We start from the raw sequence: 17,849 nt of genomic DNA on the forward strand, positions 1-17,849 counted from the left end.
TCTGCAGTTTAATATTTTTTTCCCCCCAATTAGTTCTTAGAAAGAGCAATGATAGCACTATATCACATTTCATTTTCAGGAGTACATTGACTTACTTATCCCATTAAACAGGTTGCCCTTCCAAGAGATCTTCTCTGTGTGTGTGTGTCAGGCCTAAAGTTCATTTCCCAATATAGCACAAACCAAAGATCCTGACCAAGATCAATTAAGGAACTGCTTCTTCAGTGCACTGCTTGGTTATCCTGCTCACTCAGTGGTTTCCACTGCAAATTGCAATTCTATACTGCAGCATTCACAGAACATCAAACATTGGTAACACTGGCTGGCTGAGCACAGCTTCAAATGGAACAGCTCTGCCTGGAAATGGAGTCCTTTCAAAGAACACTTCATCCAACCCCCAATCTGCAAATCAGCTTTTCATTGACCACATGAAGCTATTTTTGTTCTGTACAGAAATTAATGAGGTTGTCGTTTAATCAACATACTTCAGGTTTCAGCTTTAATTCCATTTTTGTTACTGGAGAAAAAAAAAAAAAAAAAAAAAAAAAAGGGGAAAAAAAATGAAGAAGAAAAAATGGAACCAACTCCAAGCATCATTCTTGTGAAAGCACAACAGTGAGAGCAGCAACTCCATGTTCTTTAGAGGTCACTTCTTCCATCGTGTCAGTCGACTCTGAGCTGAACCCTCTGACAGCTCCTAACCAAACCCATGGGACAGTGAGTTCTCCAGGGATGAAACCAAGAGTTCTAATTTTATTTACAGTATAAGTCCTAGTCAAATCTAAGTCCATCAGCTAAAAAAAAAAAAAAAAAAAGAAAAGAAAAAAAGAAAAAAATACACTTACTGTAAACATGGCAACATTAAATATGGTGATGCTAGTCTAGAATATTTCATGTCATGATCACATCTTGTTATACCTGAATTTATATACAGGATATTTTATAGCAAGTGTTACCCACTTCACAAGTGGAGGGGGAAGAGAGAGAGTCTAGGTTTTGCTGTGGCTAAAACTCCTTCAAAGTAAAGTTAAAGCTTGTCTTTGATTGTTATAGAGCTTTCTTTCATAACCGCATTGAAACTGAAGATTAGCACAGAGAAATTATCTGGGGCCCCTTGAAATTTATAATTCAAAATTTCCATTATGATTCTCATGGGGGAAAGGGGGGGGCAAAAAGTGTCTGATATGGAGAATAAAAAAATTACTGCAAAATAAACTTAATGGAAGTTGGGTCTTCAGACTGTCAGTCAAAAGTTCCAGCAGGGGTTATTCCTGTTTGGGTTGGAGTTGCCTCTTCCAGGCCTCGTTCAAATAAACTAGTCGTTTGTAGTTGATGATAAAGAGAATGAAGTTCAGCAAATATGTGAGCACGCAGACAATGCAAAATTCCTTCAGCACGAAGTACAGAATGTATGCCAAGTACAGGGACCCTACTACAGACACTATGGAGGATGTCATGAGGATTAGAGCTGCTACTGCACTTGCTGTCATACCTGCAACAAGAGAGACAAAGTTACTCACCCCTCTCCACACAGAGCAAAACTGAATTCAAACTCAGCCACTCAGCAACAGTTCCACAAAATTCTGGTTAAAATACCACCTGGGTATTTGGAGAGGAGTATTTAAGGCTCTGTCTGACAGCCCTGTGATAAGGAGTCTGTGTAGGATTAACCATCCTCATATTCCTGAGTTATAGGAAAATTCGTGGTCAAGTTATTTCTGTCAGGATTCACAGGTTTATAGCAAACCATAGAGTTACCAAGAAATATATCAAATTATATTTCATGCACTTTTTTGCCTGCTCTCTCCATTACTCCTAAAAAACTTGCCCATTCCATTTTTATTCCCTCTCTTTTCCACCATGCAATCCAATGCCAAATATACTGGAGTGAAAATACCAGCACAGAAACTGTCTTCACACTTGGATTATTAATAGCATATCAGGAGAAAATGCAATTACTCTTGTTATCAGTTGGGTTTTTAAGCCCTTTGGACAGATGTATCATTAGAGCGCTGCTAAAAAAATCCCAAGATATAAAAATCAGACGCATTTATCTGGTTTCCTGCAGATTGTGCAATGGATATTGCTCTCCTCCTTCATCCCCACAGCCCTGCTTTGAGGCTCTGAAGTGAATGAATACTTACCAAGTAGCATTTGTAGTATATAAAACACCAGGCCAAAAACACTGTTTGACTGATTTATTGCACTGTCCTTTCCAAAGATGGAACCCAAGAGACCGAATCCTCGACCCCATCTGTAAAACAGGGAAACTAATTAACTCTTATTTGGCCACCTCCTGCTTTCCAGCAGCATTTCCAGTTCAGGGCTCTTGGGGAAAGCAAAGGACACATATTCTGACATGATTTATGTGGAGTTCTCCTGGAAAACCAAGCAGCAACAGGGGGAGCACTGGGCTCAGCTTTATCCTACACCTTGCTGATTAAAGATGTTTGACACACCAGGAACTCATGCTGAGTTCACCCAGCTGGAACTTCACTGAACACCAGCTCTGCTTCCCAGGGCTGGAGTTTGGAGCTGTTTTGTCACATAAACATTTCCTTCCCCCAATGAAGCTTTAGCACCTCTCTGCACCGCAGTCAATTGGACACAAGGTCATTACAAAGCTGAGGCAAGGATTTGTTCCACTCACTTGTCTGCATCAGAGCAGGAGAATCAGGACATAAATCTGCACCTCAGCTGCTCCTCAAACAGCTCAGGAGGAACCCAAATCTGTCAAGCACACGAGCTGAGGATGGCACCATCACAAGATCCTCAGCCCTTGTTTGTGGGAGCTCTTGCACAGTGTGACACTTTGAACCAACACCTGAAATCCCTACAAAGTGACTTTCAACTTTCCAGTGATAAGGCAGAAAGCAGCACAAGCCCTACAAAACTGCTGCTGCAAAAGGAGGAGGAAAGATTAAATTAGCAATTGTGTTTGTGCCAGAAACCATTAATTCCATGCCCTAAGGCAGATAATGCCATTATTTGTAAAAGCAAAGTGAGAACCCTATTTATTAGTGTCACTTGAAAATATGAAGTTATTTTGTTACTCCAAGGTAATTTAACTCACAAGAGCACACTGGGACATCTGCCAGCAGATTTTTGGAGCATCAAGCCAAGCAAACAAATGTAAGGTTTGCTTCACATTAGCAGCTTAACTGAGCAAGGTAAAAAAGTGCCAATCCTCATCCTGCTGCAGCAGGAAACTCCAAGGAAAGTGCAGTTTTAGGAAGTTTCCTGTCCTAGAGGCAATGGCCCTGCTGAACCAAGACCCAGCTCAGGTCTGTCCCTGCACATGGCAGGAATGGTGCTGATGTCACTCACCTGGGACCTGCCATCACCACACCACAAGCAGTTTTCTCACAGAAAGAGGCACCACAATGAGGACAATTTCATACCATCTCCAAAACACTTTCCAGTCTCACAGCCATCTGTGCAAAACTCATTATTTTAATTGCAGACTAAGTTTGGATTCACTATTAATACTCTTGTGCTCTTCTCCCCAAGAAACCCAGCAGGTCCCAATTCTTAGAAAGCAGATTTACTGTATAAACAGTTAAAAATTAAACATACTTTCAGCTAGTTTGGTCTCAAATCTTTTACCAGTGAAACTTTTGTGCCAATATTAAGCTTCAAGGTAGCACAGACTCTTCCAGGGGACAGAGCCTCAGCATCCCAGAGCTGCCAGGAGAAGCAGAGCACAGCTGCCTGGCTTTCTGCTCTCACCCCAGGGCAACTCTGGGGTTATGGAAGCTACAAAGAATCTCAGTTATGGTGAGATTTCCTTCCACAGCTCAAATGTTATCTGGATTTTAAGTGAGAACTGTTAATTTTTTAGCTTTCCCTTTGATAAGATGGTCACAGCACATGTAACAATTGTCTTGTGTTGTCCAAATTCCAAAGGCTGTATTCAAGAGCCACACAAATACATTAAAGAATTTATCATTTTTACATTTAATAGTTTTTACTTATTTTTCTGTTCACTACATTTATAGATGCTTCAGCCTGTCATCCACAAGTTCAGTTTATTGCTGAGAATTCATGTCAGGGTGACATTAAAATGAGTTGAACACACTCAGATTTTCCTGCACAACCCAAAGGTTCAGCATCAGCCTAACTCCAACCAACTGCAGGATAATGAATCCAGCCCTACCTGAGTGCTCTCACACCCTGTGATCTGTCTGAGAGCAAGCTCGAGCTTAAAATATCAGAAATGGCACCTTACAGAACTGACCCTGCAGCTGTTCTGCAAGAGAATAATAAAATGTTGCCAGTGGAAGGATAATGAGTTCCAGCCCTTCCCAGGAGTCAGAGTCCTGGAGTGATCTGTGCAGAGCTGCAAGGTCAGAGCACAGGGAAAGCTTTTTCCACATGCAGGAGTTCATTAAGTGTCTTGTTGGCCTTGTAGCAGCTTTGAGGACATCAGGTATTAAATTTCAGCCCATGGAATAATCTCACATCTTATTCCACACACTTGGAGACAGCTAAGCAGCCTGGGGTTTAGCACAGAACACTTTTCCCAGCCTTATAAGGTTTGGAGTGGGAGCAAGTGATCTGCATCAAACTGAAAAGCAAAGTATTTAGACTTTATAGATTTACTTTGTATACTCCCATTCCCATTTCATTTCTCTGCTGAAAAGTCTAAATTGTCTCCTAATTTTATTAAGGCTGTAAAACTCACAATGAATCAGAAATTTCTGCCAGCAAGTGGAGGAAGGATAAGAACTGAGTAGATAGTGTTCATTTTCACACCAGACTCAGGTGTGAATTGCCTGATTGATGATAACTTTCAAAGTCTAAAAAAATATGGCAAACAAACAGCAAGAAGAAAGTCCTAATAGCAAGATAAACTGCAAAAAAGAAACTCAGAAGTATTTCATGTAACCTGCACTTTACAAAAAAACCCCGTAATTTAGAAGTGTTATCATTTGCATATTTTTCTTTTTTTGGATACAGAATGCTAAACAAAATGACCTGCAGGATGTACAGAGCTGCTTGCAGAGCAAGATAAAAGCAGAGCCTGATTTCTGCAGGCTTTTCCTGGTTCTGCCTGGTGGCCCCATCCCTGAGGAGCAGGAGCTCCGTGCAGAGATCCAGGTCGCTGTCACCCGAGGTGACTCAGAGCACTCTGACACACACAGGTGCCAAACCCACTCTCACCACACCCGAGTTTCACTGCTATTAAAAATCAAATGCAATCTGAGCTAATTACAAGGAACAAACCTTTAAGACATCTTTGTAACTCAGTTTCCCTCCCTATCTGCATGTACCCCTCTGAATGTTCTTTAAAATGTTAAAAAGTGATTCAAGAAATTGAAAATGAAGTGATTAATCTCCTTTCTCAACATCTACAATTGAACATTGCAGTGATTTTCAGTTCTCTTTTATCAAAAGGAGGTTTTGAAAGTTATTATCCACCCTCTAAACAATGCCCCTTTTGGTTTGAGATACTTCACAAAGCTCAGCAATGTTGCATTTTCAGAAGTTTAAAGCAGTATTTGTGTGCAATTGTTACTTCTTAACAGGAAGACAAAAAGAACTGAGGTCACTGTGCTCCACAAGTGATGTACCTCCAATAAAATCTTACACTTTTACATCACTAAAATAATTTCAATCTCTTTTGTGCAATTATGAACATCCTCTGTGTTCCAGAACAGCATATTAGGGGATACACTTGAAACATTTTAGCATAATTTAGCAGAGAAAATGCTAAAAGGGAACACAAGAAACTCATTTAGTTCACCAGCATCTCAAACATTTTAGAGGACAAGCAAACAACCTTCCAGTTTAACAAGTTACAAGTTCTGAGTTGTCAGCACCGGCTCCAAAAGCAGCAGAATTCCAAGCCTGCCAAACCCACCAAGTCAAACAAATCAACCAGAAAGTGTTTATTTAGCCAGGAGGTGGATCAGTGTCCCCTGCAGCCCCTGTAAGAAATGCTGAAGTGTTTCTGTAGCCAAGCCCCAGCTCTGACAGTTGCCTGAAGATGTTTCATTGCCCAAGAATGATCTTCCTTTGGCCTCCACTGTCCTTAAGGATCAGCTGAAACTTCTGAACTGGGGTTTCACCTGCACCGACACTTGGCAGCCTCCCCTGAGGCCTTCCTGGATGTCCCAGATGTTTTCTGAGCACATCTGACCTCAACCACCACCCCTGGTGATGAGCAGAATCACATCCCCTGGATTCCACCTGGCAACCCCTTGGGTTTTATGCCCAGAGCTGAACCAACCTCTGTATTTCCACTCTAACACGGAAAGAACCACACTGGCTCAGGACAGGTCCAACATGCCTTGAAAAAGGGACACAATTCCCAGGTCTCATTCCAGTGTCCCCCAGGACTGCTTGGAAATGCAATCAAATCCTCCAGGGGACCAAAGTATTCAAAGGCTTGTCTGATCCCAAATCTCTGCATTTGTGCAGCAGCAGTTGCCAACACAATTCTCTCTCAGTTGTTGGGTTCGGTGCAAAAGGGCAAACAACAACAAAGATTCTGTACTCAAACTGCAAGCAAAGAACTCAGATTTGGGTGGGTTTTGGGTAGTAGTAGTAGTTACTTAAGCAGTAGTTACTTCCTCTCATTTCAGGATTATTTCTCATCCCATAAGCATTGTTTTGTTATCAACAGCAAGCACCCCTTACCACTTTGTAACCTTGAGGAAACAATAAATCTAATTTTATCAAAACCAAAAAACATTAAAAAAAGGCTACACTTGATAAGTGATGTGCACATTTCCTTAAGCACCACTGGATTTCTGAGATAATTTCTGGTCCAGAATCAAAGTTCTGAGAGGGGAGCAGAACTCACCCCCTGCCTTCAGTGAAAAGCTCTTGTAAAGGCCAAAGGATCTGGAACATGCTAAGAAACTTTGGCTGCAACTTCTTTCCAGCTTCACCAGAGGATTTTGGATTAAATCTAATTCATGGCTTCAAGGCCACTCTTAACAGTTTTAATAAATTAAGTAAAAGCCTTCAATTAGAAGCCACAAAAAAGAAGATTAAAAATTCCCATTTGTAAACTTGCCAGGAGTGCTCAAAAATGTTGATACACTTAATTTCATGTTTAAATCTATTAGCAGCATTTAGCATAACCAAATTAGGTTTCCTTTTATATATCCTCCAGCTCTACTTCAGACAGAGTCTGTAAAAACTCTCAGTGTCTAGATCAGCAAAATATTAAGCAGACAGTGGATAATTATTTTATAGCAGCCTTTACAGAAGCACTGGCTATTCAAGATACTAGCCAACAGCACTGATTCCTTCTATTCCTTCCTTAATAATCTTTTCTATTAAGCTACCATAAATGAAGCCTAAGTCTGAATTATAAGCACTTTGTTAAATTTACTTTGCACCAGGCAAAATAATTCCTAGCCCTGTTACAAATTCCAGCCAGGCTGGAAATGATGTATTTATGAAAAGCAAAAATTAACATGTTTGTGTGAGCACTGTAAGAATGGAAAATAAAAGATTACCACAGCAGGGGCACTTCTGTGTTTTATAAAAGATGTACCTCAGTCAAGTGTTGTATCAGTATTAAACCATCAATTTTCTACTAGAAAGATGGAAAAAAAACCCCAAAACATTTGAGTTCTCAGCTTCTGCAGCTTTAAGAGCAACTTTAAAACTCCAGGCTGGTTTCTACCAGCATTCCTGGCACCCCTCCCCTCTCCAGCCCATGGAATCAGCTCTGGATCCTCCCAGCTCACACCCTCTGCTCCCCCTGAGCCAGTCCTGAGCCCTGCTTGCACAGTGCCAGCCCAGCTGGGGACAAGGGACAGAGAACCTTGGCTCCCAGGGCAGGGTTTCCCTTCAGCACAAGAGTGACTCTGGGTTTCCCTCCCCTCCCCTGTGGCACTGAATTTGGCTCCTCCAATTTCTCCCTGCCCAATTCCAAACCAGAGATTTTCCAAGCCTCCCTCAGACAGCAAACCCAGGGACTCCAGAATCCCTTTTTCATCTCACCTTACACCAGTCACTAACACTTGCAGCTGAAAACCTCAAACATATCTGGATATTTGCTTGCAGGAGCAGCAATGAAAAAAACTCCTGGGATATCAGGAATTTATTACTATAAATATGAATAACTGCCACATAATGTTCTTTACTTGGAATTAAGCAAACTTGACAGGCAAGAAGTTTCACAGGAACTGCCCTACAACAGAACCTGTTTAAACATCAGCTTAGGGAGTTTTCTCCATGTCCCATTTCCTTGGACAATGGGGTTGTTCTTGTCACTTTGATCCCTGTAAAGATGCACCAGAGCAGCTCTAGCAAGGTGTGCTCTGCTGAGAAACAGCACGGGGCAGTTTCACCTGCAGTTCTTAGAGAATTCACACCCACTCTGCAGAGGAATGAGCTCTACAGCAGCACAAACAAACAAACAGAACACAAGGAGGTGTAAATTCAGTGTTTAAAGTGATTGATGGATGCCAGCAGAACCATACAGTAACACTACACCTGTCACAGGCCACACTTTCAGACCTGCCCACAGCACGCCCCACATTGAACAGGCATTTTCAGGAACTACCAGGTGAATATTTTGGTGCATCCACAGAAAACACAAAGTGGATGTGCAACTTTTACAGAGGAAAGTGTCCCTTCCAACCCAAACCATCCTGTCACATCAAACTTTTTCAAAGTGCCTCAAACACATGACACCAACCCAAGACTTTGCCCATGAACAGAATAGGGAACTCCTAAAATACCAATGACATCCAGATTCTCAAAATGCTATTTTGACTCTAGAACTCCTTCAGCAATCAGGCAAAGATCAATATTGACTATTGCCAAACCCCTTCAGTGACGCAGCTGCAAATATTGCTAAAGATACACATGTGCCCTTTGCTCGTTTGTGCTGCTGTCTTGAGGCTCTTACAGCATTCATTAATGCATGCCAGGCTACTAAAGTCATCCAAAACCACTCATTGATCCTCCAGCAACCTCCAATTCATCAAGACAGGAAGCAGAAATGTATTAGAAGATCCCAAAATCTCTCAGGGCATGGAAAAGACCAAAGCCAAAGGCTCTGAGTCTCTGCATTACCACTTAAAGGTCACATTTTATTTCAAGCTGTAGCATGACCTGTATGAAATGTTGTTTTATTACTTGAATTCCCACTGTGAAAATATAGCAAGACCAAAAATATTTTTCAGTGGAAAACTATTATCCAGTTTATAAAAAAGCCATTCTTGACACTTAATTATTCTTAACTATCAGACAGCAATTAATTTAAAATAAATACAGCAATTGCCACGGATGTGAGGTATTGCCCTAATACCTGCCATTATCAGCCACTCCTTAGCAAATTTTATTTTTATACTATTTCATGAACTTTCCCCTTGATAAAAATTTGAAATATGCTGACCATTCATGTTTTGGGTAAGGGATACTGTGAAGGGATCTCTCCAACATAACCTTCTGCATGAGTCAGGTTCTGATAGGAGATTTTCTGTGCTCCTCCCTCTGCATGCTGGCAGTCTTCACATTTCTGTTCTTGCTGTTGTGCCAATGCCAGATCTGGCTTAAAAGCAAGACTTGGAAATACCAACAGCTGGTGAAAAAAACTCCACCCAAAATACCAGAAAGTCAGCTCAGGAAGGAATAAACTAATTTATTCTAATTATTCTATGCATTTTAAATGAATCCTAACAGCATTAAGTGCTTTTTAAAGTTTAGCCCACTCTTGGAGTCAAAACTCAAGATGTGAAGATTGCAACATTCCAAGTTCCATCAGCAAATCAAGCTTAAATAAAAAGTCACATAGCCCAAGGAGCCATCTAAAAGCCAAAGTAGGAACAGAAGTTTCTCACCCAGTTAGCTCTGCAGAGGTAACTCTAATAATTAGCTAATCAATTAATTTCTGACTGTCAGTGTAACAGCTCAATGAGAAAAGAAATGTTGAAGTTAAATCTGAATTACCTGTGAAAAAGGTGGGACACAAAATTGAAACTTGACAACCCCAGTGAAATGTGGTGAAAAGTTCCTTTTAGAAATGAAGTTCCTGAGAAACTTTGGTGATGTGGGAGCAAAGAACACTCAGCTGGACAGAGCAGTGGATGGGGAGCTGTGGCAATGTGGAAAATAAGATTAATTTCTTTCCAACTTTATTGCCTTGCCCTCCTGCATTACTTTTAAAGCAGAACTCCCCCTCTGTGTCCTGCACAGCCTGGAAAGCAAATTCTTCTCCAAATATGGTTGGAGTGAGCAGAACTTGCACGTTCCTTTTCCACAAACTCCTTTTACCACCTGCTCACACGATCACGAGCTCTCCTGGCATTTGCAGTGCTTCACTCCAGGCATGGTTCTCCTAGCAACTGCTGGGAGATCTGAGAGCATTTTATCCCTAACTCCTCACATTATCATCCAGAATTCCTCCAGCAAAGGATTCCCAGGTCTTACTCAACGTGTCAGCTGCAGCATTGCTAATGAACGCTGTAATTACTGAGCTTGCTTCCATAATTAGAAATAATTCCAATTATATCTTTAGGTAATTTCCTTCTCCCAAGTGTTCAGTAAACACGCATCAAAACTGTGACATCCAATTCCCTGTCACAAGAGCAGCACTTGCTGCAACAACAAAAAGCTGTTGGAGGACCAATTCTATACAAGAACAGGCTTCAATCTCTGTTATTCTCTTTCTAGCCTGTATCTGTGATCAAAGTTAAATCCCGAGGAGACTCATGTGGTTTAATCTCAGTAGCCTAAGCATAATTTAATTTTTATTATTTGAATTTATCTGGTGAGTTTATTGAAGTTTCCTCCCTAGTTAGAGCCAAACTTCTCATTTCAGGCAATTTCCAAGAAGAGACATGAACAAGCACCTTCACAAACTAAAGATGACCTGAGACAGAAAAGCAGAGCCAAAGCCTTCACTCAACCACAATATCAGTTGGCCAGAGATACAGATCTCTGTCACACAGTCTCACTTCTGTCACCACAGAAGAGGATTTAGGAAAAAGAGCTCCCTGGATCTTTTGCCTCAATAATTTCACAGCTCCCAGCTTGGCAGAGGATGAGAATACTCCCTCAAACTGGGCTGTTATGATGATACAGCAAGAACCTCTATAAAAACTGTGACAGCTTTTGCATAGGTTACACTGAGAGGGGAAAAAGGAAATCTCAAGTACTCATTCAGCTGAAGGCACTAGCACAATAACAACAAAATTGTCATTAAAATAAGGAGAAAGGATTTAATACAAAGTTTAGCTCAAGAAACAGATTTATACAATGACTCTCCTAACAGAAATAAAAGCCCTGGCCTTTTAGAATACAACTGCTGAACTGGCTGGACATCTGCAAAATAAGTCAGGGTTTGGACTAGGCTTGTGCTGCAGAGGCGTCCAAGTCTCCCTTGAATGAAGCACTTCCTCTGGATCACCAAAGCATCTCCTGTGCTGCCAGGAGACGTCCCAATGAAAACGCAATACAGCTACTGCAATGAAAGCTAACAAAGCGAACCACCCGCAATTGCACTTGTTTATGTTGTCCTTAACCACTGCTCACAGCTACAGCACTCCACTCTGCCGAGCTTTTACCACTAAAACGCCTGTCACTCCACCTAATTGCCACTGATTACAACACAGCAATTGCGGGTGTCTCGCCCTCCAGCCGTAGTGATCCCGAAAATCCCCGTTCCCACAGCGGCTCTCCAGCCACGGGGCTGCCCGGCACCGGGAGCGCTGCCCCCGTCCCCGGCTGCCCCGGCCCCACCGTGCCCCCGCCCGGCCCGCAGCCCCTCCGAGCGCCGGCCCGGCCCCCAGGACGCCCCGAGGCACCGGAGGCAGCACTCCGGGAACCGTCCCCACCTCTCCCGCAGCTCTCAGCCCATACCCCCCGCGGGGGCGGCGGCGGGTCCCACCCGCGCCTCACCTGGAGGTGATGGCGGCGAAGCAGCGCACCCGCTCGCTGAAGTCGCACAGGGCCTGGTAGTGGCTGTCGCGGCCCTTCTCGCGCTCCAGGTGGCAGGCGTACAGGGACAGCAGGATGCCGGCGGCGCACACGGCGGACCGCGCCACCCGCTCCCAGCGCGGCACCGACACCCGCAGCAGGACGGGCGCCGCCATCTTGGCCCCGTCCCTCCGCCTCAGCCCGCGACGCGCGCCCGGCACCGCCCCGCCCCGCGCACGCGCGCGCTCCTCATTGGCCGGCCGCGCACGCGCGCGCGACCCTCATTGGCCGACCGGGCGGGCGCGCCACAACCCCCTCCCCCTTCCCCCCGCGCTGGCCCCGCCCCTCGCCTCTCGCGCCGGACGTGGCGCCTCGCGACGACGTCACGTCAGGCCTGGGCGGGGGTGGGGGGGCGTGGCATAGCGCCCCCTGGCGGCCGCCCGGAGCCTGGCAGAGTCCCCTCACGCCGCCGCCCCCGCCGCGCCTGAATCCAGCGAGAAAACTGGGCTTTTCCAGCAGGAAAATGGGCTTTCCAAAAGGAAAATGAGAGTTTCCAGCAGGAAAATGGGCTTTCCAAAAGGAAAATGGGTTTTCCTCACTTTTTTTCCCTCCAATCTGGGACGCAGGGGAAACCGGGCAGTTCCGAAAAATGGGAAAAAAGTCTCACCGGCTGAGATTCAACATCTCCCTCAGGGATGATGTGTCACTTCACGGAGCTCAGGTGATGCGAGCCTCAGCCCCCTTCTCCAGGGGTTTTTTGGTGATTTTGGGCAGAACGCGCCAAACTCCCGCATCCTGCCCAGAGCCCATCTGGTGTGCAAGGGCCTGGTACGCTCCCAAACTCACCACGAGCTTGTCTGGGATGTGTTATTTGCGCAGACGAGGGAAGAAATCTTTATTAAAAGTTTGATTTTCACATTGCAGCATTGTGCTCCACTTGGCTCAGGAGCAGCTGCTGCTGATTCCCCCAGGGCTCGCTCAGCCTGGCACATGAGCAATGGGATTTCATCACTTATTTCCCAGATCTGGGACCCCATTCTGCCACACTGGCTCACAATCAGATGGACACAACCCAAAATCAGGGCTGGATCTTGTTTCTTTCACACCTTTCTATCACAGGAAGCATCAGCACCTGGCTGGTGGTTAAAGAACCACTTAATCCCTGTGATGTACCCACATAAAAGTTATGGCAGCTGAAAAAAAACCCAGTCTTTGTGAACATCACCATAATCACCAATATTGCTGATTTTTTTGGTGGGATGACCACCAGGTACCGGTTCTCGTGCCTTTCCCCAAATCCTTGTGCGCTGTGGGCATCAGCAGATGCGAGGGTGAGCCTGTACAAAAGGGAGCTGTGGAGTTTTCCCAAGGAAAGCAGGAGGACAAAGCACAATGGCAGCATTCATCCTGCCTGCAGTGCCATCCTGCCCTCATTGTTCTGCAAAACAAAACAAATCCAAGAGGGACGCGGTCACAAAATGACTTCAAGCGTCAAGAATTGCTCTGCCAGCAAAAAAAAACCCAGGGAAAATGGAAAACTATTAATTAAAAAGCATTGAGAAAACCACTCATTAAGAAACGAGTTGCTTGAACTCTAGAAAAGCAAAATTATTGCTCAATTATTGCTCTCAGAGATGGAGAGAGGCCAAGAGCCAGGGAGAAGAAGCTGTCCTGCAGCAACACCTGTGGTCTGAGCTTCTGCAGATGTCCCTGTTCTGAGCGTGGTTTATCATTTAAATTTATCTCCTGACAATTCCATCCTCAGCAGCTGCTTTTCTGAGCTGTACTCCTGCTCTATAAACTCACAATGTTAGCTCTTCTTTCATCAGGCAACAGTTACATCCCCTGATGCAAAAGATGTTGAAATGTCTGGTCTTTCACCTCCTTTTTAAGTGAAGAAACTGCCAACAAGCAATTTTTTTATCATGAATTATCATAACTGTTGACTGTGGTATCCCTTATCATTGCTGCTGGGTGTAGAAACACCTTCTTTAATACAATAATTAATAAATTCATTTAAAAATTCATTTCTCTAAGTAGAGAGTGTCTCTAAAGCAAGGAGAGACAGCCCCTGGGTGGGGATGAGGGGGTAGGAGGGACCCTGGCTTCTTTTTTGGGGTGAAAATCACAGAATCACAGAATGGTTGGGGTTGGAAGGGACTTCTGGAGATCATCCAAGGCAGGGTCACCTGGAGCAGGTGACACAGGACCACATCCAGGTGGGGCAGGAATATCCCCAGAGAGGGACACTGCAGGTTCAGAGCTCTGAACACAAAGAAATTCCTTCTCATGTTGAGATGAAACTTGCTGTGGTTTAGTTTATTACTCCTTGTCCTGTTGCTGGGCATCACCAAAAAGAATCTGGAATCATCCCCTGGCACCCCTTGGAGATGTTTCTATGGATTGATGGGATCTCCTCTTTGCTCCAGAGGAGCCCATGAATCCATAGAAATAAAACAAAATCTGTAATTCTACTGAAGGGCTGAATTCCGAGCGGCTTTTGGAGGCTCCTTTTCCACAGAGAATGACTCCCTGAAGGCTGAAACACTTTCCACGGCGATTTAGGTGTTTATTGTGCCTGAAGGTGCCACGGGTGCAGGTTTATTGTGCTTTAGGTGTTTATTGTGACCAATGGTCCCTCACAGACTAAGTGTTTATTGTGACCGACTGTCCCTCACAGATTTAGATGTTTATTGCGGCTCAGTATCCTACAAGAGCAGATTTATCGCTATTTAGGTGTTTATTGTGGCTGAAAATCCCACAAAGACGAGGGTTTAACACTATTTAGGTGTTTATTATGACCGAGGATCCTACAAAGGCGGGTTTAACGCGATTTAAGTGTTTATTGTCACCGAGGATCCTGCACGCGCGTATTTATCACAATTTAGGTGCCTATTGTGGCTGAAGGTCCGGCAGACGCAGGTCCATTGCTATTTAAACGTTTATTATCACCAACGGTCCCCTAAGCCCGGGTTTAACCGCACTTTAGATGTTTATTTATTTACGGCCACCGCCGCCATCGCGGCCGCTCCCGCGCGGCGCCTCAGGCGGGCAGAGGGGGCGTGGTCTCCGCCCGGCCCCGCCCCACGCGCGCCATCCCGGAGGTGACGCAGCCCGCGGTGACCTTCAGAGGCGGTGTGCGGGTGTCAGACCGGGCCGTGTCGCTTCGGGTTTTCTCCGGTTTCCTCCGCCGCTCGGGGCTTCCTCCGCTTCCCTCCGCTCCTCGCCGCCATGCCCAGGGGCAGCCGCAGCCGCACGTCCCGCGTGGCGCCCCCCGCTAGGTGAGGGCGGTTGGGGGCCCCTCTCCTTCTCCCCTCTCCCCCGCGCAGGCCGCGGTGGCCTGGCCGCCATTGTGCGGGCGGGTGACGCACCGGGGTGGTGGCAGCGCCCGGCTGGTTTGAGCTGGGCTGGCCATGGGTTAGCGGAGCGGGGTTGGGCGATTTGGGGGATGGAAGTAGGGTCTGCTCGGCCGCAGGGCCTGGACACCAACACCGTCGTAATCAACCGCTTTTGGGTCAGATTGTATTTTTCCCCAAAACAGCCGTGTGAGCAGAAAGAAGCCTGTAACCTTGACCCTGTCTTGCATAAGACGCTTACCAGAACACGGAGTTCATTCCTTCTCGTGTAACAGGGGTGTGTGTAATCCCAGCGTGATCCTCGGGGCCTCCTGCGCAGCGCGCTCTGTGACACTGTGTGTCCCTTCCAGCTCGGGACATTCCGTGTCTCACAGGAGGAGCGGCGGACTCCTGGCCCTGCAGCCAAGTGGCCTCTGTCCGGCATGGTTTGGGATCACAATGATGATGATTATGATGTTACTGTTTGTGTCCCTGCAGCCGGGCACCCCCGAGGAGAGTCGCGTCTCCAGCACCGGCACCGGCTCCTCACGCCTCTGTCCCCGCAGCGGCTCCGCCTTCTGCCGTGGCGGCCCCAGCCCCGAAGCAGCCGGGGCTGATGGCCCAGATGGCCTCAACCGCTGCTGGGGTGGCCGTGGGTTCGGCTGTGGGACATACCATTGGCCATGCCATCACCGGAGGATTTAGTGGAGGGGGCAGCTCTGAAGCTGCCAGGCCTGATGTCACTTACCAGGTGAGGGGAAGCACGGCTGGAGACTGACTGATGGGAGCTCAGGGAGCTGAGGGAGTTACTGTATCCTTAAACACCACATGAGTCACAGCTGGGGTACTTACAGTCTTTATATAATCCATACATATATAAAACAATATACATCCATAAAGACAGACTGGATCTCCAAGGTAACTCACCATGAGTCATCTTAAAAACTGAGTTCATAGGGATGCAGGAGGGATGTGTGGCAAGGTGTTGGTGTTATTTTCTACTGTATTCCTCTGATTCAGGCAGGACTTCCATGTTCCAGGTCTGATGTTGGGGAGACCTTTGCTCAGGTGCCCTCCAGAGTTACCTGAATGTATCAAAATCACTCAAGTGTTTGTAATTTAAAAAACTGCTCTGAATGTGGTATTCCTCTCCTGGAAAACTGTTTTGTACTTCAGCCCTTCACTTGTTTTCCATTTAAAAAAAATGAATATTTTGACTGAAATGCAGGGAAGAACCCTCAGCAAGAAGTGTGGGGGTGCTTTGGCTTTGTTGGAAGGGTCCTTACGGAGCCATTTGGTGTTTCAGGAGCCCCCAGCCGCTCAGGCTGCCCAGCAGCAGCAGCAAGGTCCTTGCCACTATGAGATGAAACAATTCCTGGAGTGTGCCCAGAAGCAGACTGACCTCAAGCTGTGTGAGGGCTTCAGTGAGGTGCTCAAGCAGTGCAGGGTTTCCAATGGTAAGTACACAGTGCTGGCAGGCAGCTGTAAAAGTATTGTGGGAATGATGTCCTGGGGATTTGATCAGCTGGGGAGTGATGAAGGTGCTCTGAAGTCAGGTAAAGCAGCTGCTGTTCTGTTGGGCTTTGTGTTTGGGTCCTGTGGGGTGGAGAGGGGGTGAATTCCTGATGCTTTGTGCTGGCGCATGGATTGAAGATAACTGGAAAAGTGGCAGCAGCTCTAAGGATAACAGAACCATCCTGTCCTGGGAGGAAGAAGGCAGCTGTGCACCAGTGCTGATGTCTGCAGCTCAGCATATCCCAGCAAATGGAACACCCTGACAAATTTGTCCTGTGGCAGGGAAAACACCTTGCATTCAGGGATCCAAAAGTCACTGATATTAACTCCTTCCCTTTCAGGTTTGTCCTAAGCCTGCACAAGGAGGCTGCTGAAAATCATCTTGCAAGAACTGACCTATGAATGAAAAACAAAAAGCTTCTGTAATAAAGTTTAAAGCTGTCTGGTATCTTGTTAGTTCATATATTCACACTGTCATCTCTGTGGCTTGACTCCTGCCATAGCTGCCTCTGATGTGATCCAACTTCACAGCCGCAATTTAATTTAGCACAAAATGGAAGAGTGAATAATAACAGAATGAGCTAACATGGGTTTTACTGGTTTTGCTGATTGTTGTGTTGAATGTATGTAATGTCTATAAATAAACTTCTCTCTCTAGAAGTATCTTGCTTTGGTTGAGATTGAGTGCTGGAGTAGAAGGGTGAGGAGGTAAAAATTGATTTTGGTAGGGTGTTGTGCAGGTGTTTCTTTTTGTACTGTAATAGGGCTGAACCATGAGATGATGGTCCTGTGGCTTATTGCTCCTGCCTGGCTCAGGCTGGTGCCAAAGCCACTGCTGCTACATGAAAATAATAATTACTTTTAAAGTATTTACTGATGCAAAGTGTAAACCCTCCTTTTCCCATCAGAGGGAACAGCCATGCCTTGCTCAAATCCTTGGGGCTGATAAAGTAAACACCCTCCTGGACATCACTGGAAACGCCTGGATAAGCTGTGCTCCCACCAGGAACTGTGGTGGGCAATAACTGCTCTGAAAAATGCAGTTCCTGTTAAAAATACTTTCCCTAGCATTACCTGTTTTCCCTGATGTGTTGTTTTGCTGATGGATGTTCT

General features: G+C 45.5%; 2 protein-coding genes across 2 annotated transcripts; one reads left to right on the forward strand and one right to left on the reverse strand.

Moving 5' to 3' along the window:
- Nucleotides 1–733: 733 nt before the first annotated feature.
- On the reverse strand, nucleotides 734–12,075 carry VKORC1L1 (vitamin K epoxide reductase complex subunit 1 like 1). Its single transcript, XM_084218890.1, has 3 exons — nucleotides 11,869–12,075; nucleotides 2,145–2,254; nucleotides 734–1,492 (listed from the first exon to the last, which is right to left on the reverse strand). The coding sequence occupies exons 1-3, from the start codon at nucleotides 12,060–12,062 to the stop codon at nucleotides 1,266–1,268; spliced, it is 531 nt and encodes a 176-aa protein (XP_084075016.1). The 5' UTR covers nucleotides 12,063–12,075; the 3' UTR covers nucleotides 734–1,265.
- Nucleotides 12,076–14,985: 2,910 nt separating this feature from the next.
- On the forward strand, nucleotides 14,986–17,396 carry CHCHD2 (coiled-coil-helix-coiled-coil-helix domain containing 2). The gene is made up of 4 exons (XM_084219190.1): nucleotides 14,986–15,167; nucleotides 15,720–15,972; nucleotides 16,528–16,678; nucleotides 17,078–17,396. The coding sequence occupies exons 1-4, from the start codon at nucleotides 15,118–15,120 to the stop codon at nucleotides 17,086–17,088; spliced, it is 465 nt and encodes a 154-aa protein (XP_084075316.1). The 5' UTR covers nucleotides 14,986–15,117; the 3' UTR covers nucleotides 17,089–17,396.
- The last annotated feature ends 453 nt before the right edge of the window (nucleotides 17,397–17,849 follow it).

Source organism: Fringilla coelebs (genome assembly GCF_963513975.1).
Source record: "Fringilla coelebs genome assembly, chromosome: 20".
Classification (NCBI taxonomy): domain Eukaryota; kingdom Metazoa; phylum Chordata; class Aves; order Passeriformes; family Fringillidae; genus Fringilla; species Fringilla coelebs.